We start from the raw sequence: 24,160 nt of genomic DNA, 5'->3' as shown, positions 1-24,160 counted from the left end.
AAAGTAAGTCTTAAAAGGGAAGTAAGATGTGGGTGATCTAAGAGACAGTCTGTAAGTCATGTAGCACACCCTTCTGAGTGGAAGGCAGAGGGAAGCAGCCAATTTCAAGTAGTCTGACTAGAAACTTGTACAGTTTTTATTAATATCAAAAATATGATCAGACTTCGGGGGCTGAAGAGTATCAGGAAAAACATTCGGTGGAGGTGTGAAGAAAGATACAAAGAGAACTTTGCCTCTGTGGTGACCAGGTGCTACTCACAAACAAAAGACCCATTGATCCTAAGTGAGCGGAGTGGATGGAGTCACTCTGCTTTTTCTGAGATTGTGTCTCTTTAACCTTGAGAAATGGATCCAAAGTACGGTTGATCACCTACCGACAACGGTTCAACTTAGGATTTTTCGACTTTACGGTGGTGTGAAACTCATAGGCGTTTGTACTTAGAAACTGAACTTTGAATTTTAAATTTTGATCTTCTCCTGGGCTAGTGATAAGCAATATGAAGCTTTCTCTCAGGACGCTGGGCAGAGGCAGCTAGGTGCAGCTCCCAGTCAACAAGATAAACAACTGATTCTGGTCTCATAACAACTTATAACCGGTCTATACCCACACAACCATTCTGTTTTTCACTTACAGTACAGTATTCAATAGATTACATGAGCTATTCAGCACTTTATTATAAAACAAGCTTTGCATTAGTTTTGCCCAATTACAGGCTAGTATAATTGTGCTGAACACATTTAAGGTAGGCTAGGCTAATCTATGATGGTTCAGTATCAAATACATTTTAAAATTATGATGAGTTTATAGGGCGGGAACATCATCATAAGTCTGTATTTAAGGATATGGCCTCTTTAATTATCTACAGTATTCAATATCAGGTTATTCAGGATAGGCTGACAAAGCAATTTTAAGATTGGAGAAAAATATCTTCTTAACTGTTCCCATTCTCTTCCCCTTTATCAAACATGTAAGGAATGATAGTCTGTAAAGTGAATAACCATGGGCGAAAACTCAAAATTAACTTAGGTAATTAATCTACGTACTGTGTAGATTTTTGGCCAATGACCTCACAAAGATGTACCTTTGATTAGTTCCACAGATTAGAGTACTTTAGGCCTCCTTTTTAGTCCTTTCTTGTGGATAATTTTTCCTTCTTTTCATCCCTAAATCATGAATGTGGGACTATCTCGCTCATCCCTCTAACAGAGACAATTCCAGTACTAAGAAAAAGGTGAGTGAAATTAATACTATCCTTGAAGAGTTTGTTGCCTCATCTTGCTTAGTCTTAAGCAATGATGCCTTGGGAAAAAGAGACCTAAATTCTAGGGCACCTTGGTGGCTCAGTCATTAAGCATCTGCCTTTGGCTCAGGTCATGATCTCAGGGTCCTGGGATCCAGCCCCACATCGGGCTCCCTGCTCTGCAGGAGGCCTGCTTCTCCCTCTCCATTCCCCCTGCTTATGTCCCCTCTCCTGCTGTGTCTCTGTCAAATAAATAAATAAAATCTTAAAAAAAAAAAAAAAAAAAGAAGAAGAAGAAGAAGAGTGGGGCACCTGGGTGGCTCAGTCATTAAGCGTCTGCCTTTAGCTCAGCTCATGATCCCAGGATCCTGGGATCCAGCCCTGCATCGGGCTCCCTGCTCTGCAGGAAGCCTGCTTCTGCCTCTCCACTACCCCTGCTTGCTGTTCCCTCTCTCACTCTCTCTCCCTCTGTCTCTCTCTGTCAAATAAATAAATAAAAAATCTTAAAAAAAAGAGAGAGAGAGAAAGACCTAAATTCCAAAGTACAACAGAACACATTTCATTTCCTGTCAGTAAATTCCAAAGTACAACAGAACACATTTCATTTCCTGTCACTGAAATATGATGGAACGAAATGCCGCTTATCTATGCTTCAAATTAGAAATGTTTATTTTCCATAATTTTGGGGGGCGGGGGGACACGTGATTTACCTCATATATGGAGTAAATTAGCTTTAGTCCTTTATAACAAAATTAACAGGGAACTGATATATTAATAACTTTAAAACACGTTCTCAACAGTTTGTAAAGGGAAAAAAATCAAAGGCAAAAATGACCAAGAGTATATAATTACTTTATGTGTAGCCATCTAGCCATCAGCTTTTTTAGAAGAAATCCAGCTTCAAAGAGCACTTTCGTATATAAACTGTTTGTATGATTATATTATACCTTCCAAAGATGATCTTAACGGGTTTCTGCCTGTGAATATGTTTTTTAAAATAGTGAAAACAAAAGAGCATGTACATTTTCAGTAACTGCCCAACGTTTTCTAAATTTGTATCTCAACAAGGAGATGCAGAGCAGTTTTGGTTCCAAACAATTTGGGATTGGTGGATGGCTTAGAGAACAATGTGTATAGTAAGAAAAGAAAGAAAAAATAAGCGTTTACAAAAACAAGCTTGCAGGATGCCTGGGTGACTCAGTTGGTTAAGCCTCTACCTTCGGCTCAGGTCATGATCCAGGCGTCCTGGGATCAGGTCCCATATCCGGCTCCTTGCTGGGCAGGGAGCCTGCTTCTCCCTCTGCCTCTGCTGCCACTCTGCCTGCCTGTGCCTGTGCTCGCTCTCTCTCTCTCTCTCTCTGAAAAATAAATAAATAAAATCTAAAAAAAAAAAAAAAAAAGAGCTTGTTTTCTATTTCTTCAAAGGTCTGTATTATACATTTGTTTCTTTCCTGAGAGGATCTCTTTGTTTTCATAACAGTGTTGTTATCCTGATATTAGAATCTCCAAAAATTCAGGTGTTTCCTCCCAGGCTTTGTTACATAGCCCTATGAAGGAATTTTAATATTTAATATAATATTTATCATATTAGTAATCAATGTACTTATTAAAAACTTCTTGTCCTTAAGTCCTTTAAGAAATGAAGCAGAAATATAAAAGAAAGTTGACTTTACGGAATTTAACAACTGGAACAGTTGATTGGCTACAGGCTTGAGTTAATTAAGTGGATAAAAGGAGGAGAAAACCCATTCTCTATCTCTCTCTACATCTATCACTAAGTAAATGGAAGACTCTGTCATAAAAAGATCTGGAGAAATAAAAATTATTGATTCTTACTGAGGCATCTTAAATTCTCCTTTCTGCGATCACATACCGACGTCAGTAGCTGTTTAACAGTATAACAAAATATTTCTAAATGCATTTATAATGTCTTTAAAATAATAAAATATTAATATTTACCCAGTACATTTAAAATACAATGAACAAAATATGTAAACATTAAAATGCATAGAAGGAATATAGATATGTAAAGATCCTAAAGAATCTAAATAATTTTAGATATGCAGTTTTATTTATTTTTTTATTGCTGCATGATTTTATTACTATAAATATACAGTAAAAACGAACCAAAACTAGCCAATCAGAGTATATGCAGTTTTAATAATTTTTATTTGAATTTACAAAGGAAAATAAGACAACAACATTAATTTTCCCTCAGGTTAGCCCCCATTCAAATGAAGGTGTTTTAGAAAAGAAAGTGAGTTTATCTGATTTGCAACAAAACTGTCCCAGCAACTGCTACTGCGTACCCTTGACCAATGATCAGAAGATCAGTGGGCTTATACACATGGATCTATAAGCAATTAATGCGTGCAAATACATTAAAAGATCTTACCAGATTTAGGGTAGGTGGCGATCAGAAGGTCATCTGGTCGACTCTCAAAGGTCTCCACCTGGGACCACTCCTCAGCAATGCTCCAGAAGAGTGGGACACCCTGAACATCCACTAACTCCCTCCTGTAGATATCCAGCTTCTTGTCCATTTTTCAGAAACTAGATTTTAAACAAAGGGAAGCATGTTAAGGAGTCTTTGTTTTAATAATATTAATAATGGGGCTCCTGGGTGGCTTAGTTGGTTAAGCATCTGCCTTCAGCTCAGGTCATGATCCCAGCATCCTGGGATTGAGCCCTAAGTCAGGCTTTCTCCTCAGGAGTCCACCTGCTTCTCCCTCTCCCTCTGCCCCTCTCCCCTGCCCCTGCTCCCTCTCTCCTCTTTCTCTCTCTCTTTCTCTCTCTCGTAAATAAATAAAATATTAAAAAATAAAAATAAATTGATATTTTATTAAATAAATTAGTATTTGATTACTATAGATCCAACAGCACCAGATCACCTTCCTGTACATTACAAATCAGTGGGAAAAAAATGAGCACACAAACTAATAAGGTCTTGCAGGACTTGTTTTTTATACGCTGCTTATATGTTAAATATCAACACCTTCCACTGGTACTTTGAATTGTACACAACATTGCTTTGGGCACAGAGTGCTGGGATAGATACTAAAAGTATTGGATTTTGGAGTAAAGGGAATATAAGAACCACAGAACTGCCCATTCATTGCAGGGAAATTTAAATAAGCCTTATAACTGCAGTGGGTCTTTTTAACTGAAAACTGAAGAGTAGCCTAACGTAGTACTTCCTTCCTTTAAATTTCTAGGTGGGACTGGTCAATTATTTCATCTAAATTATATGCAACAGTCCACAAGAAGGAGAGTATGGATAGAGGGAGGGTGGGAAAGAGGAACTAAATGACCAAAAAGGCTGGGTAAAAGAAACAAACTGGAGGTACGTGTAGCATCGGAGATAGACTGCTCTGATGAACTTTTTAACATTGGTGACGTGTCATTTTCTATTCTGAGCATGACTCTAATAAAGGTACTTTTATGTCTCTTTTGCTATCATATGTAGGATGTAGAAGAACTTGAGCTAGATATCCTAAGTCCTACTTCAAAACATGTTGTTGTTTTCCCAATTTTGCAGCAGCTGGAGTGTTTATTTTTCTTTCTGTGAAGTTCTAGAAAAACAGAGATTATCTAACAAGCTCAAGTTTATAAGGTTTCATGAGGTCCTATGGCACTTGCTGAACTTCTCTTGAACATTTTCAGATACGCAATTTCTTACCATTTTTTTTTCATGACCTCCCAACTCCACCTCTACTCTGCCCCACGCAAATAATTTTTATTTTAAAAGGTTATAACTAGTTGCAGGATACCAAATCAACATACTAAATCTTTTGTGTTTCTATATGCTAACCAACTATCAGAAAAATAAAGAAGACAATCCATTTACAAATCCATATGCATCAAAAATAATAAAATACCTCAGAATAAATTTAACCAAAGAGCTGAAAGAACTGTACACTGAAAACTCGAAGACATTAATGCAATAAATTGAAGAAGGCACAAATAAATGGAAAGATCTTCCATATTCACAGATTATAAAAATTAATATAAAATTAATATCATAAAAATTTAATATTGTTATATAAAAATTAATATTGTTCATACTACCCAGAATAATCCCAGTTATGTTCTCCATTATGTCAAAGTGTAACATAGTGTATCACTGGGGCGCCTGGGTGGCTCAGTTGGTTAACCAGCTGCCTTCGGCTCAGGTTATGATCTCAGGGTCCTGGGATGGAGCCCCCACCGGGTGCTCTGCTCAGCAGGGAGCCTGCTTCTCTCTCTCTCTCTCTCTCTGCCTGCCTCTCTGCCTACTCGTGATCTCTGTCAAATAAATAAATAAAATCTTAAAAAAAAAAAGTGTATCATAGAACAAAAGACAAAATATACAAGTCCATGCTTGGCTAGCTAGCAGGTTTCTGTTTGTTTTCTAGAACAAGGTGTTGTTGCTCTTGATTTTGTTACTTGTTTTATTTTGTTTTTCAATACAATTGTACACACTAACATAACAGATAATGTCATGAAGGCAAAATTAATTTATTAATTCAAAAATATTTATTGAATTTCTGGCAGACTCTTTTCACGAGGGAATCTAATGAATATAAAAACTTGTGGCTAGTTCATGGTGCTTAGAAGTAAAGAGGAAAGAGAGATACCAGCCAAACAATCATACCAATAAACTGAAATTTTCATTGGTGATAAGGTCTAGGAAGCAGAAATATATCCATAAATAGAGGGAACTTGACAGAAATATTTCCCCTGGGAAATAAGTAAGTGTTAATTCGGAGAGGAGGCAAACTTTCCAGCCAGGAAAAAGCACGTGCATTGACCCTAAAATGGGAGAGAGAAATAAGGCATATGAGCATAGAGTGCTGATGAGGAGTTTCTAAATACTTTGCCAAGTTATGTGGTAAGACACTAGAGACTTCAGGACTTTTTCTGTGTAATTAAGTGTGTCTGAAATATATTGGGGTTTCAGGCATTTTCCACCCAAACAACGAAGTCCACTGACCCACCGTGACGCACAGTTCCAACAAGAGTTCTGTCCTGATATGAAAAAGTAGTGATACACTGTAGTTCTGGATGTTCATGAGCATCACTGGGGAGCAGCATATATTTAAATATTTCTATTTTGCTTTTACCAAAAGTCTTGGGATTTATAAATGCAATACAATAGGTAATAAATATTAAGTTGTTTCTCGGGTTTTCTCTACCTCTAAAGTAAATTTATGGCGGCATTGGGTTAAGATTTAACGGTATTGCTACTACCATATTTCCTATTAATACTTGCTAATTTTCATGGATATCTGTGAAAAGAAAGCATAAAAAATAAAAGAAACAAAGTTTTAAAAGCTCATGGTTAGATATTATCTCCCTTTTCTTCCCCTCGATTCCTAAATAACAAATTCTGATTTTTTTTTTTTTTTAATAATATTTGCTGGGAAGTACTAAGTACCAAATGCTGTTTGCAGGCAAGGACTGGAGTAGAGGAAATGCCATGCATTTACAACACCTTTTTTTTTTCCTAAGTACAGAAAGTATATTTTTTAGTCTCCCTTAGAGCTAGATTGGGAGCATGTGACTAAGTTCTGGTCCCTGAGCTGTGGGTGATGTAAATCCTTTCCTTGACCTCCAGTCCTCTCTTCCATGGTCACAGAGCCCTTCTAGTCTGTGTGTTCAGATGCCCAGACTCAAGACTGTGGTGATCTTCCCACCCTGCTTCAGACTGCGACAGTGAAAATAAATTCTTCATTATGTTAAGCCATTGGTATTTTGGTGTTTTCCTTTTTTTTTTTTTAACTGTAGTATACAGTTCATACTGTATTATCCAACATCCTGTGGAAGCTACAGGAAAATTTACAGATGAAATATCTACTTTTATGGAGCTTACAGTCCATGTGCAGTTAGATAAATGAGGAATAGACAATATATGGGGATAAGTACAATGAAGAAAAATAGACATGGTGAAGTGATAAAAAATGAAGAGTTAAGTAGTAAGAGAAGAATAATAACTAGAATACATACAGAAAGGACAGATAAGTGAGTGTCTACACCTTTAATGTGATAGGCCTCAAATGTAGCTTCAGCCTTCTTATCTACTCTGTAAACACACTCCACATGCTGATCTACACATATATATCACCAGCCTGACAAAGACTTACATATTGAACATTTCCATGAGTGTCATAACTGTTCCACAAATTTAAAACATTTAAATCCGAGGTCATTTCTTTCCTCCCAAATATGTTTTTCTTACTATGTTATCTAGGCCCTACCTTAACTGTAAATCTCTTTAGAAACTCACCAGTAACAACAGAAGGGAGCTCCTCTCTACTTGCCAGATGGGAGGCTACCCAAATTATGAATCATTTAATAAATTAGATCTTAAGACTTGCTCAGTTGAATTTTGTTAGCAGATTTGAGATCCAAAGTAAATGATATTCAGAGACAACAAGAAACATGGGTGTGGCACTCTCAAGCCCTTTTGAGTCCATTGTTTTTATTGCCCTTTTGGAAGGCTATTGGTAAGTCCCCTTGGTTTCAGCTCTGTTGCATTCAAGCTACATTTCCATTTCCTGTCCAAAGTCTCCCTGAATGGAGTCTGCTGATTTAGTCCACATTGGGAATTGCTGGTGGCCTGCATAGGGACTTCTCTTGGCCAGTCCATAGTGACATGTTTTGCTTACTGCAGGCGTGTTAAGGTGCACATGTTAGTTTGTCTTAATTTATATAAATTAAGGCTATTGCTAAAGGAATCTTGGAGGCCAAAATCTGCAAAAATTAGTGGGCACAGGTTGAAGTAGAAGTCAGCAAAAGGTAAAAATTATTTTATTTTCTCATTTAAAAATTTTTTTTTTTTAAGATTTATTTATTTTTTTATTTGACGGATAGAGGACACAAGTAGGCAGAGAGGCAGGCAGAGAGAAGGGGAAGCAGGCTTCCGGCTGAGCAGAGAGCCCGATGCGGAGCTCGATCCCAGGACTCTGGAATCATGACCTGAGCTGAAGGTAGAGGCTTTAACCCACTGAGCTACCCAGGCTCTCCTCATTTTTAAAAATTTAAATAAAATGAGCTAATTAACATATAGTGTATTATTAGTTTCAGAGGTGGAGTTCAGTGATTCATCAATCTTTTATAATACCCAGTGCTCTTTACATCATGTGCCCTCCTTAATGCCCATCACCCAGTTACCCCATTCCCCATTCCCCTGGCCTTCCAGCAATTCTCAGTTTATTTCCCATGATGAAGAGTCTCTTATGGTTTATCTCCCTCTCTAACTTCATCTTAGAAATTATTCTTCCCTCCCTTCCCCTATGATCCTCTGTTTTGTTTCTTAAATTCCACATAGGAGTAAGACCATATAATTGTCTTTCTCTGATTGACTTATTTTGCTTAGCATAATATCCTCTAGTTCTATCCACGTTGATGTAAGTGGTAAGTATTCATCCTTTGTAATGGCTGAATAATATTCTATTGCATATACATACCACATATTCTTTATCCATTCATCTGTCAACACATATCTTGGCTCTTTACACAGTTTGGCTATTGTGAGCATTACTGCTATAAACATTGAGTTGCAGGTACCTCTTCAGAACACTACATTTGTATTTTCGGGGTAAATACCCAGTAGTGCAGTTGTTGGATGGTGGAGTAGCTCTGTTTTGAACTTTTTGAGGAATCTCCATACTGTTTTCCAGAATGACTGCACCAGCTTGCATTTCCACCAAGTGTAAAAGGGTTCTCCTTTTTCCACATTCTTGTCAACATCCATTTCCTGACCTGTTAATTTTAACCATTCTAATTGGTATGAGGTGGTATCTCATTGTGGTTTTGATCTGTATTTCGCTAATGCCAAGTGATGTTGAGCATTTTTTCATATGTTTGTTGGCCATTTGGATGTCTTCTTTGGAAAAATTTCTGTTCATGTCTCCTCATTTCTTAACTGGTTTATTTGTTCTTCTGGTGTTGAGTTCGATAAGTTCTTTATAGATTTTGGATACTAGCCCTTTATCTAATAAGACATTTGCATATATCTCTTGGTTGTCTTTTGGTTTTGTTGACTATTTCTTTTGCTGTGCAAAAGCTTTTTAAGTTGATGAAGTCCTAAATGTTAATTTCTGCCTTTGTTTCCCTTGTCCTTGGAGACATGTCTAGCAAGAAGTTGCTGCAGCCAAGGTCAAAGAGGTTGCTGCCTGTGTTCTCTTCAAGGGTTTTGTTGGACTCCTGTCTCACATTTAGGTCTTTCATCCAGTTTGAGTCTCTCTTTTTATGTATGGTATAAGGAAATGGCCCATTTTCATTCTTCTGCATTTGGCAAAAGATAAATATTCTTACTAGAATGAGTTCTTCCTTTTCTTTGTTTTATCTTTGCATATAAATATCTTAAAAATGGATTCCAAATTTCTATGACAATACATTGAATACAAAAATAAGAAAGATGAAGGGGAAATGTGCATAATTTATCATAATGAATTGCATATATGGTATTTTTATACAATACTATTAAATACCCTAAATTCCAATATCTTCTACTTGGCAGTAGTATAATAATCTTACTCAAAAGTCAGCATGTCATAAAATAAGCTAATATTAATATTGCAATCCCTGTAATTTATTATTTATTTATTTATTTGGTTGGTTGGTTGGTTTTGGTATCAGGTTTTTATTTAAATAAATAGTTAACATATAGTACAATATTGGTTTCAGAGGAGTAGAATTTAGTGATTCATTACTTATATATAACACCCAGTGCTCATTGTAACAAGTGCCCTCCTTATTACCCATCATCCATTTAGCCAATCCCCCTGCCTACCTCCCCTCCATCAACCCTCACTTCGTTCTCTACAGTTAAGAGTTCCTTATGGTTTCCCTCCCTCTCTTTGTCCCCCTTCTCCTATGTTCATCTGTTTTGTTTCTTAAATTCCACATGTGAGTAAAATCATATGGCATTTGTCTTTCTCTCACTCTTATTTCTCTTAGAATCAATTCTTCCTAATCTCTGTTTGTAGTGCTCAGTAGAGATTATAAAATAAAATGTCAAATTGACCTTTCCTTTCCAAATTCAAAGCCCATTGTTAATTGAATTTTTCTCTCCCAGAGATAGAAATGGCTTTCTTGCTTGTCTCATTTTCATAATTGTGCTTGGCTTTCTGCCTGCCTGGAACATGTAGGCTGTTGGGTTTTTGTTTTGTTTTTGTTTTGTTTTTTGGTTTTTTGTTTTTTGGGAGTTTTTTTGGTTTTTTGGTTTTTGGTTTTTGGTGTTTTATTTTTGGTGGGTTTTGTTCTGTTTGCTATTTTTGTAAGTGACTCTGGTTTTTGAGAAGGTAATATTTTTTGAACCATCTTTGGGAACCCATCTTACACCTGAGTGGGGTTATTTAATATTGCCAGAAATATTTAAAATTAAATATATGTTTGCAGAGTGAAAGAAGCAAATTAAGGATAATGTAGTTGGATAGGTAGACCAACCTATAATGTCAATTAAGGTACCACCCAATTCTTTGAGGACTTGAGAAAAAACTATCCTTATCTTACACACCCTCTTATAAAACAAAAGTCAGCTCTACAGGCTATTCTTTTCAGCAGTATTTATGTCTGCTTAGTTTTCCTAGATCTTTTTGGTAAGCTAAAACCTTAAAGTTATGCTAAATTAAATGATGAGTTGTTTAATTAATGTCTAGAGGTCACCTAGGTGAGTCTGTCAGTTAAGCATCTGTCTTCGGCTCAGGTCATGATTATAATAATTTGTGATCTCATTTAGTGAAGTGCTATAAGGTTGTTTATAACATTTTTGACAAACTTCTCAAATCAAATTCTAAATGAAGTCTTTTTCACTGAAATATTTCAAAGGGGTTTTAAATTAATCAAGCTTATTTGATATGTAATTTACATGAGAAGCATTGTCAAATAAATAATACTAAGTCTTCTTTATACTGTATTTGTAAGATTGTGGCACATGTAGATAAAGCTCATTCTGGTTCTGCAAAAACTGACCCCTCGTTTTCTGACTTTTGCCATCCTGATGGCCTTGAAACATAGCAATGGTTTGTTTCAAAATCAGAAAGTAAAATGAATAAATAATGGTTGTGAATTAAGGAATGTTAGGACTCTGGGAAAACCAAGACACCTGTTTGGTTCTTCCCAACTCCCTGACAAACCCCATTTTTCAGTTTTTACAGTTTTTTCCATAATGCATTTAAGATGACCCAAATTATGAAATTATGAACAGACATTGGTGGAAAGTCTTCTGCAAAACTGTAAAAGTAGTCTATCAGCGATGTCTGACTTTTCAGGTCCTTAATTTTGGAAAAATAATTTTTGTTCTCAGAGGACAGACTCCTCCCTCTGGACTCTTTGAACACCCACAGCTGGACTTCATTCAATTGCCTCTTAGTGTGGGTTACCAATATGAGCTAGTTATTGGATGAGTGTTTCCCAGATGGGCTGAAATTTCCCCTGCTGCAAGGCTAATGGCCCCACTGTAGCAAAGAAACTGTTGGAAATTGTGTTCCCCACTTGGAGTATACTGTGCATGATCTTTAGTGATGGAGGCACCCATTTCACTAGATAAATCTTATGAGCCTTAACAAAAAACTTACAAAGTTCTTAAAATTCTTTCAGTATAAAACCTTCTGCTGGGTCCCTTGTCATCTTATGTTAGTATGACCAATGACTGTAAATCTCTAATATCTTATGCTCAAGCCTGTTACCAGCAGGTTAAAGAAGGCTTTTGTATCTAAATTCATGGGGTCCTGCTGGTCATAGTCTGGATCTCAATGACTGGGTGTTGTAGAACCTCATCAGAGGAAAACAGCCTTCAAGCCCCATTAAAAAGAACCTTACTGAGTGCTCCTGACCACTGACACTGCTATAAAACTAAAAGGTATTATGCTTTGGGTACACATCACATAGCTGAAGAAGGTTCCATATGACGCCTGGTCCTGTAGAGATGCTGAAGACCTCTACAACAAATTGATGAGGAAGAGAAGTAGCTGACATTGAGAGAGACTGCTTCTACCCAAGACAAAAAAGTCAGGACTTCATACTTTGTTTTTTTTAATTTTTTAATAAACATATAATGTATTATTAGCCCCAGGGGTAGAAGTCTGTGAATCGCCAGGTTTACACACTTTATAGCACTCACCATAGCACATACCCTCCCCAATGTCCATAAGGACTTCATACTTTAAAAATGAAACTCTTTCTTCTTTTCCTTTCCTTTATTCTGACATTACCCTGGAAAAATAATGCCTTCATCTATATCTCCCAGGTAATTGCTAAGTCAGGAAAGGAGGGATGGGGGTAACCATTTAAAAAAAAGAAAAAAACATTTATATGTCAAATCTGAATGAATATAAGTATCAAAAAATATTTTTTATAAAGATTCAAAAAAGAAAGACAGCAAATGGGGACATTAGGAAAGACCTGGAAAAGGATGGTAACATTTGAGATAATATATGAGGGGTTGGTAGTATTTTAATGAGCATAGACATTAGGATTATTCATGACAGTGTGCACGCATGAACAATGGTAAAGGAGAAGAGAAGTATAAGATATGTTCAAGAAAGGATGAGCGGATCATGTTGACTGAAAGTTGCTATAGGTTTAGGAAGGTGTCCCACGCATTCATTGACTCCTTTAATGATACCCAGTAAGTGTCATCCATGTGCCAACAATTGGTCAGGCAAAAGACAGTAAAGCTTTTTCCCCCTATAAAATTTTCTATCTAGTGGGTAATGAAAGACATTACTGAAAAATTGCCCTTATTGCGGACAGCTGTGAATGTTGGACTGCCCAGTTTGTATTCAATTAATAAAGAAACAAAGGGCCACTTAAGATTTTGAACAGAGGAATCATGTAATTGAATTAATATGGAAATGTGAGGAAGAATTAAGAAGTGATGAATGTAAATAAGGAAATTTATATAATTCTTCTTGTAACTTTCTGGTGCCCTTGCAATGATCAAATACAATATAAGTGATGAATTCCATATATTCTGAATTTCTCCTCTCTTGATTTCCATGTTATCAAATTCTGACTGATCTCCTATCTCTTTGTTAATTCTCAATTTCACAAAGGAATATTTCTATCTATTTAGACCAGAAGTGTCATTTCTCTTTGAAGTCCCATATTTGGCTCTCTTAGTTCCTCCAAAGTTCCTCAACTTCTCAAATTCAGTAACCGCAGTTTAACTTATTAGCTTTGCTCACCACTGAACTAGTTCTTGTCCTAGATTCTTTGTGTATCTCATATTCTGGTAATACCACATTCATTCCACTACTCAAGTCAGAAATCTGTGAGTCATCTTAGATTCCTCCTTCTCGAATCTCCTTAACCCAGATGGCTCATAAATCTGATTATTTTTATCTTTCAAGTATTCCTGGGAAAACAGCTTTTCTTTATGAACTAGCTTAGTGGTTTAGACTGTAAGGTCTGTAGATTCAAAGTTCATATGCCAGATTCATCATGTACTATCAGTGGGACTCTGGACATATCATAAACACAAATTTCAATTTCTTAATCTTAAAACAGAGTTAATTATTTATTCAATTTATAGAGCTATCTTGGTGAAATAAGATGATGCATATAATGTGTATATTGATAAAACATATGGTATATTTGGTAAGAGGTAGTCATTATTAATTATCATAATAGATATCATTATGTATGTATATAATATGTATATATCATTATTATGAGTGCCCCTAATTTGCCTTTCTTTATGTCCTTTTAGTCATCCACCTTGTACTGTGTCAATGGTCTTAAAATTAGTTTTAGTTTCTTATCTCCAAACTCAGTTCCTCTGCCTCCACCTGCCAACTACCAGTATGATCTTTAAAACCTGATCACAACCCCAAAGTCAAAAGGATAAAGTGTAAAGAACTTTCCCCTAGTTTTCACATTTAATCTCTGCCACCCTGTTTATCTCTTCCTCACTTGGACGTTAGCCTCCAGCAACAAGACAATGAAAAAAACCATCTCTATCTCTCTATCCATTTCTCCATCTGTATAGATAGCTCCACCCCTCACATCCAACTATGACACCAGCATTTTCTGTCTTGGAGATGATACTCCTCTCTTGTGTATCTGGAAAACTTCTATTCACTCCTCAAAATCTTACACAAATTTCACATCCTCTGAGAAGACTTCCTAGTGACCTAAAGACAAAATCAATTACCTTCTTTTTTCCATTTCCATATCCTGAATAGACTGATACTACTTCACATATTTCAGTGTGTTGTTATTATCTGTCTGTTTCCTTGATAAGAATTTAGATTCATTGTCCCAATATTGGAACAAATATTTGAGTTTGTAATCCCAAAGCCTTTACTTTATTGATACAGATAAGCATACTGAAATGAAATGAAGCTTATGCAATATTCTAGGTGGGATAATCAGGGATTAAATTATTTTATCTTACCACTGTAATTATAATTATTAAGCCAGCACTTTGGGATGTCCTGAAAAGTATCAGTAAGTCATACATCCGATGGAGAAGGAGCTTGCATTCTAAATCATTATGCAAAATGCACACACATTTACACACATTTACACAGCCCTGCTTTAATGAAGCATTTTGTTATTTAATTCCTCATAAAAATGCTCTAAGTTTAGTCCTATTATACCCATTAATAAAGGGGGAAATTAGTATAGAGGAACTTGCCCAGATCATACCCGTCAGTAAGTAGCAGGACTGCGTTTGAACCCTGATAGTCTTGATTGCAAGGACGGTGATCTTAATCACTGTCCTATACTACCTTCTAAGTCTAAACAATGAAGACAATTCCTAATACAAAGTGCCGAATTATGTGGAGGTAGTCACCTAATCTGTAGAACAAAAGGTGTGATTTGATTTTGACCATGAGGTTTGGCTAATAATAGATACAGAAGACTATTCTAGTAGAAGACAGGAAAAAAACAGTAATCCTTTCTACCCAATGTCTCACACACACTAAAGTATTTTATAACTACATAGAGATATCATCTGCTAAAATGCATATGAAATGATTTTTAGAAAAACTGAATCATGCTAATGACTTGTTTTAATAATATTTATCCTCATTTATTCATATGTTTCATCTAAAATTTTATTTGGAACAATTTCTAAGGGGAGAAATTCTACATTTTTAACTTTGTTTCATGTGTGAAAACTGTATAATGAAATATTTTAGTTTATATACAGTTTTTTGTAACTTTTGGAATATTTGTGTTTTTAACAATATTTGGTTATTATAAATTATATATTAAAGGTGATCAGTGGATGTATTTTAATATTTCCTCAATCTAATTCAGATTTTGCATGAGCTTAATATTCTAAATTAGCATCATGACTCCTAAAAAGCTCTAAGCAGAAGTATTTGTGTAAAACATGCAGTCATATTTAACTTACCTTTAAACTCCTGAGAGCTTTAAATGAATATCCCCAAGTTAAGAATCAGAGCCAAAAAATCATTAAAAGAATGGTATATTTGAGTTGCGTAGAACTTACTATGTGAGAGAAATTGAGTTGATAAGAGCTCAGGATATGTTGAAAGAAGATGATTGTTTCCCTTGGGTCTCTTTTGTTTACTTCTCTGAAAATGTCCCTTGAAATTTAACTTCCTCTGGAAGATCATTATAAGCCCTTGGAAACTACTTAATATTCTTTGCACTGATAAAAGCTAATGTTAGACCATGTTAATTGAACAAAACAATTGACTTTCATGCCCATTAATGAGTTAAAATAATGAAATCTTGAACCTGAGGATATGATATGCCTTAACCATAAAAATATTAATATTAAGGTCACAATAATCAATACATTATTCTCCTGGAAAGTGACAATATTTTGATATTCAACAGATTCTTGGTCTAAATGGGACAGATTTTATTAACTCCTTTTTAAATGTGTAAAAACTCAACTGTTTCAACAATACAAGGAACCTGAAGAGAGACATTTGGGCACACACATCTCTCTCACGACTCTCTCTATATCAGCAGTAGAGCCCTGAGCTACTCACCTCATATTTCTGAGCCATATTTTACCTGTCTAAAAAATGTGGGAAATGCACGAAATTGTCACTCCTATTTGTTTCACCTCTAACATTACATAATTCTAACTAAAATGAATATATGCTTTAAGTCACAAAAATAGAAACAAGAAAGGAGGAAGATGTTTAACAGAACACTCTATTGCGAAAAAATTCTGTTAGGAGCCAATAATTAAAACACTGCATCACTTCGATCAAAATTCAAAGTGCACATTTATAAAAGCTTCCCACTCATGAAATCTCAAATAATACAGAATATTCTATATTTCTCACATGACCTTGGAAATTTATCTCTGTAATAAATTATCCAATTAGTTGCCTTTTGGTTGTTGTTTTTTGTTTATTTGCTGTATACACAGAAATGAGAACATGTTCTTTTCCCACACATTGTATCTTACAAATGATTGTAGCTTATGTTGTCAAATTAAATGGCTAAGATAATATGGTTTAACATTAAGGCATAATAAATGAAGAATATTAAGATTTATGGGCACTTATAGTCATTATAATTTCCACATTGTGTTTTTCCATTTCAACTTAATAGCTTTGAAATTCATATTATCACTGGAAATCTTCAGAGTGTAAGAAACTTGCCCTATGACATAAAACGTATATATGGTAAAGTCAGATTTCAAATCCTGGATATTAACACATCTAATGGTGAAATCACTCACTTTGTTGCTGGAAAGGCCATGGTTAGAAAAATCTAGAACTTACCAAATATGCAGTTTTGGGCAAGTGAACATTTTTTGAGCATAGAACACTTTATCTGACCAGATAGTATCCATTTCATAGAATCATTGTCATTGTGTCATGGTCATTGTTACAATCTCATAAATGAAACTAACTAGAATTTAAATAAAACTTGAAAAAAATCTCATAAATGAAATAATTTAATGTGTATGAAAATGCCACATGCTAACATGTATTTCTAAAAGAGTTATCATATTATCACCACTTATACCCTCATAATCTCAAAATTCATCCTCTTTTTAAATTTCAACCCTGACTCAAATCAGGAAAAAAAAAAAAATTCTCTTTCACCTGGAGAACTATTCTGTCCCATGACAAGAGATTATGGGTCAGTCCCATGAAAAGAGATTATGGGTCAAGGTTTTTATACTTAATCTACACTTTATAATCAGTCTTGAGCAAGTAATTAACCCTAAAAGTGCTTGGCGACTTTAGCCTTTAAGTGGAGATAATTGCATCTGCCTGTCTTCTCCATCTCATACAGACATTCCCAAGTTAGATGGACCCTATTACTTGATATCCTCAGGCCCTCTTTGTACATAGGCAGGAAGTACTGGATGTCATCTGCTTCTAGTCACTCTTTTATCGCCCAAATCTTTTATATAAGAATTTGATGGTGAAGAGTTAATTATACTCTTCTCCATCTGCAATCCCCAGGGCCTAATAAAATCCAGAAAACAGCTCTCCAGTACCATAGCAATGGAAGAAAATGGTGAGGTCATCATTTCAGTTCCTGAAGCATAAACAACTCTGCTTTAAATTGGGTCGGCTTGTTTGTAAGCCTAAATGAAATGTTAGGAATAGGGTAACAAACATGTATCTTCTTTAAAAATATAATTGTGTCATATGTGCTTGTGTATGGTTTTTTTTTTTCTTTAGGTCTATTTTGCTTTGTTTCTTTCTTTAAAATTTGGTTTTTCCGTCACCATGGTGCTGTATGATTTTACCTGAAAAGTAGGAGATTTGGATTTCTCCTGCAGAAAGATAGTATCTACAGAGTTGGAAAAGAGTTGAATAAAAGTTTCTGTTTTATAAGATCAAAAGGGGCAGGGGTAGATAGGAGAAGGTAGAGAAATAAACATTTCAGGAGCACCTACAATGGATTGGAGCCAGTTTTCAAAAGGACCTTTCAAATGTGATTTTGAATAATTTATGTAAATTTTCTTTGCCAGATTATTCTCATCTGTAAAATGGGAATTATTTTATGTCCCATCACATTGAATAGCTGTAAAAATTAAATAAGTAGGGATGCCTGGGTGGCTCAGTTGGTTAAGCATCTGCCTTTGGCCCAGGTCATGATTCCAGTGTCCTGGGATTGAGCCCCATGGCCCCTGCTCAGTGGGGAACCTATTTCTTCTTCTCTTTGCTGCCCCTCCTCTTGGTCCTGTTCATGTGCACATGTGTGCACATGCACATACTCTCTCTCTCTCAAATAAATAAAATCTTTAAAAAAGAAGGAAGGAAGTATTTGGAACAATGTTTGACACAGAGTAAAGATCAATAGAATATTAATAATAAAAATAACTTGAATAATAATTTACATTTATAACAATATTTGAGATAGATATTATTTATCCTTGTCTTTCAGAAAAGGAAACTGAAGCTTGGAGATGTTATAAGCAATTCCCAATATCAAACAACATGTACATAGTGAAGTAAATAATCATAACCACAGGCAGTAATTTCTCTGACATCAGTCATAGCAACATTTTTCTAGATATGTCTCCTAAGGCAAGGGAAACAAAACCAAAACCGAACTATTGGGACTACATTAAAACAAAAAGCTATTGCACAGCAAAGAAAACCATCAATAAAACAGAAAGACAACCTACTAAATGGGAGTAGATATTTGTAAATGATATATCCAATAAGGGGTTAATATCCAAAATATATAACTAATTTATATACTCAATACCAAGAAACAAACCAACTGATTAAAAAATGGGCAGACGACCTGAATAAACACTTTTCCCAAGAGAACATACAGATAGCTAATAGACACATGAAAAGATGCTCAATCTCATGAATCATCAGGCAAATTCAAATCAAAACCACACCAGTTAGAATAGCTAAAATCAAAATGATAAGAAACAAGTGTTGATGAGGATGTGGGAAAAAAGGAAGCCTTGTGCATTGTTGGTGGGAATATATACTGGTCCGACCAGTGTGGAAAACTGTACTCAGTTTCCTCAAAAAATTAAAAATAGAAATACCATACATCCAATAATTCCAATACTGGGTACCTTCCCAAAGGGGGGCAAAAAAAACACCAGTTCAAAAAGATACATGCTTATCCTATGTTTATTGCAACATTATTTACAATACCCTAGATATGAAAGCCACCTAAGTGTTCATCAATAGATATGGACTACTTATAGAAGATATGGACTACTTATCAGCCACAAAAATAAAGATGAGATTCTGCCATTTGAGGCATTACGGGCAAACCTAGAATGCATTATGCTAAGTGAAATAAGTCAGAGAATAAGTCAGAGAATGATTCCACTCAAAAGTGGATTCTAGGGGCACCTGAGTGGCTCAGTGGGTTAAAGCCTCTGCCTTCAGCTCAGGTCATGATCCCAGGGCCATGGGATCAAGCCCTGCATTGGGCTCTCTGCTCAGCAGGGAGCCTGCTTCCTCCTCTCTCTGCCTGCCTCTCTGCCTACTTGTGATCTCTCTCTCTGTCAAATAAATAAATAAGATCTTAAAAAAAAAAAGTGGATTCTAAAAAAAAGAAAAGAATAAACAAAGAAAAAGAAGAATCAGAACTATAAATAGGGAGAACAAACTAAACTGATGGTTGCCAGAGAGAGGGGTATGGGTTTGGGCAAAATAGTGAAAGGGAGAGGGATAATACAGTCTTCTAGATATGGAATGAATATATCATGGGAGTTAAAGGCACAGCTTAAGAAAGAGGCAATGATATTTTAATAGTCGTGTAACAGAACAGATGGTAGCTACACTTGTGGTGACCCTAAATAATGTATAAACTTGTCAAATCACTGAGATGTACACCTGTACACCTGTGTCATCTATACTCAGAAAAATATCATAACCAGTTTCATGGATTCTGAAGACCATCTTGTTCCTTTTTTGTTTTATTTTTGTTTTTCAGTTGAATAATTAGGTTTTGCTTCTTTAATTTGATAGGAAAGTATTTAAAGTTTTGAATTTGTCCCTGGTCAGTTTTGGCCAAATCCCAGAGACTTTAATATTTCCAGGTTTTATATACATTTACAACATAATTTGTATTTAATTATATGATGACTGCTAACCTATAGATTATTTTTTAAAAAAGTATTTGATTTACTAATTTAATTTGTTGCATATTACAATAATTTTTAATTAGATTCTCTATGTTAATCTGCTGGTCTAAAGAATGTAAACACCATAAATTTTGTATTTTATATCTGATTGTGATCAATTTGTTGCAAGTTATGTTGTCTATTGATAGTATAAGCATAAATATGTGCATATATATATGCATATGTACAAATGAATTCAATATCAATATATTTTTAAATCTCTAAAATCTTTTAAAAATTTAATCTATTAGAAGATTAATATTGTTTAAGTTTTCTCTCTGTACATGTTTCTATCAATTTCTTTCAAATTTTTAACATATGCAGTATATGAATTTTTTTTACTTTGGACATATGCTTCCTAAAATATAAAATTGTGATTGTGTTTATTATGGAATATAATATTTATTATCATAGATTCACCTAACACTTAATCCTTTTGATTCCTATCTTATGAGACAATAGCATTGTTACTTTTGTCTTCTTGGTCTATATTTGTTATGTTTCTTAACTCATCCTTTAGAAATTTGATATATATGTGTGTGAGTACTGAAATACTGGTGTAGAGATAAGTGTGTGTATATATGTGCATATACATATATATGTATGTTTTTTGTTTTAAGGTTTAAACCAACTTGAGCACTTTTGTTAACAGAAGTATTTCATCATCCTCCTTTAAAATATTTCCTTCTTCACCTAGGTGGCTCAGTCGTTTAAGTGTCTCCTTTCAGCTCAGGTCATGATCTCAGGGTCCTGAGATTGAGTCCCACATCAGGCTCCCGGCTCAGCAGGAAGTCTGCTTCACTCTCTGCCTGTTGCTCACCTTGCTTGTGCTTGTGCTTGCTCTTTCTCTCTCTCTCTCAAATAAATAAATAAATAAATAAAAATTAAAATGTTTCCTTCTTATCTGTCTACAACTTCTATGGGTACTGTGATTTTTATAGCCAACTTTCTTTGGAGGCTAGGATACAAAATTCAGTGTCTTTGAGAAATAATGACATTTATGTAGACTGAAAGCATTGAATTCTGCGAAGTTGAGAAGAATGGAGGTAGATCAAGCCTTAAATCCACATTGCCAAGAACACAGTGGCCCATGTGGCTATATCAGACATAAAGAAATTTATCTGAGCAATCTCAGATCCCTTATTACCAAGTCTTCTCCAAAACAATAAGTTTCTCTTCTCTGTCCTCCTCCTCTCTAAAATCTATTCTTAAGATGTGGTGCTATGAGATATGATACAACATGTACATTGTGAAGCTTAGCAAAGCTTCAGTTCTTCACAGAAGTAGATGGCTTTGGCTCAGTTGTGCATCTTAGACAGGAACATGTTAGGTTCTGCCTGGACACAGATCCTTGAAAGTATTCTGCAAAATTATAAAAGCTTGGAAAGCTACTGCCTATTGACTTGAAATCAGTTTCAAACTCTTTTAAGTTTATTTCTATCAAGTTTCAGAAGACAAGAGGAAGTTGCTCTTAAATGCAATGAAGAAAGAAAAATTTGTCAACATTCCAGAGAAAACAGAGTCTAATTGTTGTTGAAAAATACCCTCTGTATACTCTCAGCCATCATGAAATACTAAACGAGTCATGTGACCGCAAATGAACTTTTTTTTTTCCCTTAAGCCACATAAAATAGGTATCATATGATACTACAGGCTTCAACTACATTATCCCCATTTTCAGTGGGGGATAAAGTGATTTTAAAGTTCGGTATAGCTTTATACATGTCGATAGCTAACAAATCTACATAACATTAAAGTAAAAATATATATTTTTTGGAACATTTTCAGAACACTGACTTACAAATTTTCATGAATCTGAGGAAAATATTTGTATCTTTTTAGAAAAAAGAAAATGACTATAAACATTTATCCATTGAACAACTTGCATTGGTTGGTCACAGACATTAATTTAAATACATTAATTCAACTTAACTAGAATTGCTTTAATCAAAGTATTTGGATTTAAAGTGTATTAAACTTTTTCATCTGTTATTAAAATGTAATGCTTAATATTCTCATTACTACAATAAGAATTTAATGATATCAAGTAAGTCTTCATTCATTAGGACTTTCTCTACTGACACTGGGTTCTTAGACTATTGCTTTGATAATAAATCCAGGGGAAAAGTCGAAGAGCTTTAGAAGAGACCATTCTGAAGTAACTATTCATTAAAGTGACAATAGAAGTGTGCATGTGAAAAAAAAATACAACATAGCTCAACTCTTACCAAAATTTATGGAAATTGAAGAACACATCGCTCTAGTGGTTCTCTAATTTAAAAATTAAAAGAAGGTCATACATGTATTGTAATGAAAAACATGCCATATAGTCAAATTATATTTAAAAAAAAGAAATAAAGCAGTCATCAATGGAAAATGCATTTATCTAACATCTGTACAATACAATTCTTTGGGAATCTCAAGAAGTACACAAAAGCTGACTTGTATCTTTGCCTAGCAGTGGACCATACAAGAATATTCTTTTAAACTAAACAGAAACTGAGAAGGTGGATGATTAATAACCTTTAAAACTGTGTTTTAGGGGGCGCCTGGGTGGCTCAGTGGGTTAAGCCGCTGCCTTCGGCTCAGGTCATGATCTCAGGGTCCTGGGATCGAGTCCCACATCGGGCTCTCTGCTCAGCAGGGAGCCTGCTTCCTCCTCTCTCTCTCTGCCTGCCTCTCTGCCTACTTGTGATCTCTGTCAAATAAATAAATAAAATCTTAAAAACAAAAAACAAAAAACTGTGTTTTAGCTTTACAAAGCTAAAGTTAGTAGAGTAGACAACGCGACACAATTTTAAATATGGAAAATAATCCTGCGAGTTTCTGACAGAAAATCTGGACCTAAGAACCCCAAATATTTCCCTTTGTATAGTAAAACATCCACACTAGAATTTTCCATTATTGACTTTCTCATTTTTCAGTTGTTAAATTAGTTGTATAGTGGCAAGTCACTTACCAGATGCCTGTCTTGAGGAACTGGAAGTCCAGATTTTGTTTCTACAGAAATTGAGTACAAGAAATTTCCCTCTGTATATTGTTTAGGCAACCAAGACAATTCATCTAAGCATTAAGAAGGCAAACGTTAAAGTCTGTAGACCTTTATGAGGTTAATGATTAACTGTAGAAAATCTATTACTGGTTTAAGGATTAAATGCTTAAGTAAGGCTCTTTGTTATTACTTGTGGTAGTAGATAGAAACAAAGAGCCCATGGAAATCTCCTAAATCTGGCATTCAGAATTAACTCCTATGTGTAGTAAATAGAAGCCTTTATTTTTACTTTTGCTTCTGACTACAGCTGTAAAAGCCATACAAAACAGCCACATGATGTTTCATGGCTCCTGTGCTCTCATTAGTAACCCTGATTTAAAGGTGCTTTATCTGTACCTCTAGAACTGCATGGGCAAGTCAAACCAGCAGGAACATGTTCCCTGGGTAGAAATGGGGAAAAGGATGGGAAACCCAGGAAAGTTGTAATATATTCTTTTCCTTAAATGATACCTGTACTATCCAGAATATATCTGCATATCACTTTTTTTTTTTTTAAGATTTTATTTATTTGTCAGAGAGAGAGAGGGAGCGAGGATCATGATGCTGGGATCATGACCTGAGCCGAAGGCAGCTGCTTAACCAACTGAGCCACCCAGGCTTCCCCTGCATATCACTTTTTTAAGCTGCTGGTAATAGTGATGACTGTAGTAAAAATTCTGTTTCAAAATAGAAAAAAAAAATGGTTTGAAACTATTGCCATTTTCCATCAAATCAAAATATTATCTATGATGTGGTTTCTTTTGTCTCTAGATCTTTATAACGTACTGCTGACAAAGGGCAAAATAATTTCAATCTGTGAATTTATCAGTCTGTACA

General features: G+C 35.1%; 1 protein-coding gene across 2 annotated transcripts in view; it reads right to left on the bottom strand.

The window, feature by feature from the left end:
- The window catches only part of LOC131823493 (sulfotransferase 1 family member D1), a 34,753-nt gene extending 11,352 nt beyond the window's left edge, over nucleotides 1-23,401 (bottom strand). Inside the window, exons 1-3 of one of the 2 annotated variants that reach the window (XM_059159911.1) lie at nucleotides 23,252-23,382; nucleotides 5,875-6,032; nucleotides 3,637-3,794 (exon numbers count right to left, since the gene is read on the bottom strand). In XM_059159911.1, the coding sequence (XP_059015894.1) occupies nucleotides 3,637-3,784 (148 nt within the window). In that variant the 5' untranslated portion in view covers nucleotides 3,785-3,794; nucleotides 5,875-6,032; nucleotides 23,252-23,382. Of the gene's footprint in view, nucleotides 1-3,636; nucleotides 3,795-5,874; nucleotides 6,033-23,251 lie in introns of both variants that reach the window. The other variant, XM_059159902.1, reaches the window with a different exon arrangement.
- Nucleotides 23,402-24,160: the final 759 nt, after the last annotated feature.

This window comes from Mustela lutreola, chromosome 1, assembly GCF_030435805.1.
Source record: "Mustela lutreola isolate mMusLut2 chromosome 1, mMusLut2.pri, whole genome shotgun sequence".
NCBI classification, from domain to species: Eukaryota; Metazoa; Chordata; class Mammalia; order Carnivora; family Mustelidae; genus Mustela; species Mustela lutreola.
The sequence above is the reverse complement of the archived record's forward strand: the minus strand, read 5'-3'. Positions and strand labels throughout refer to the sequence as shown.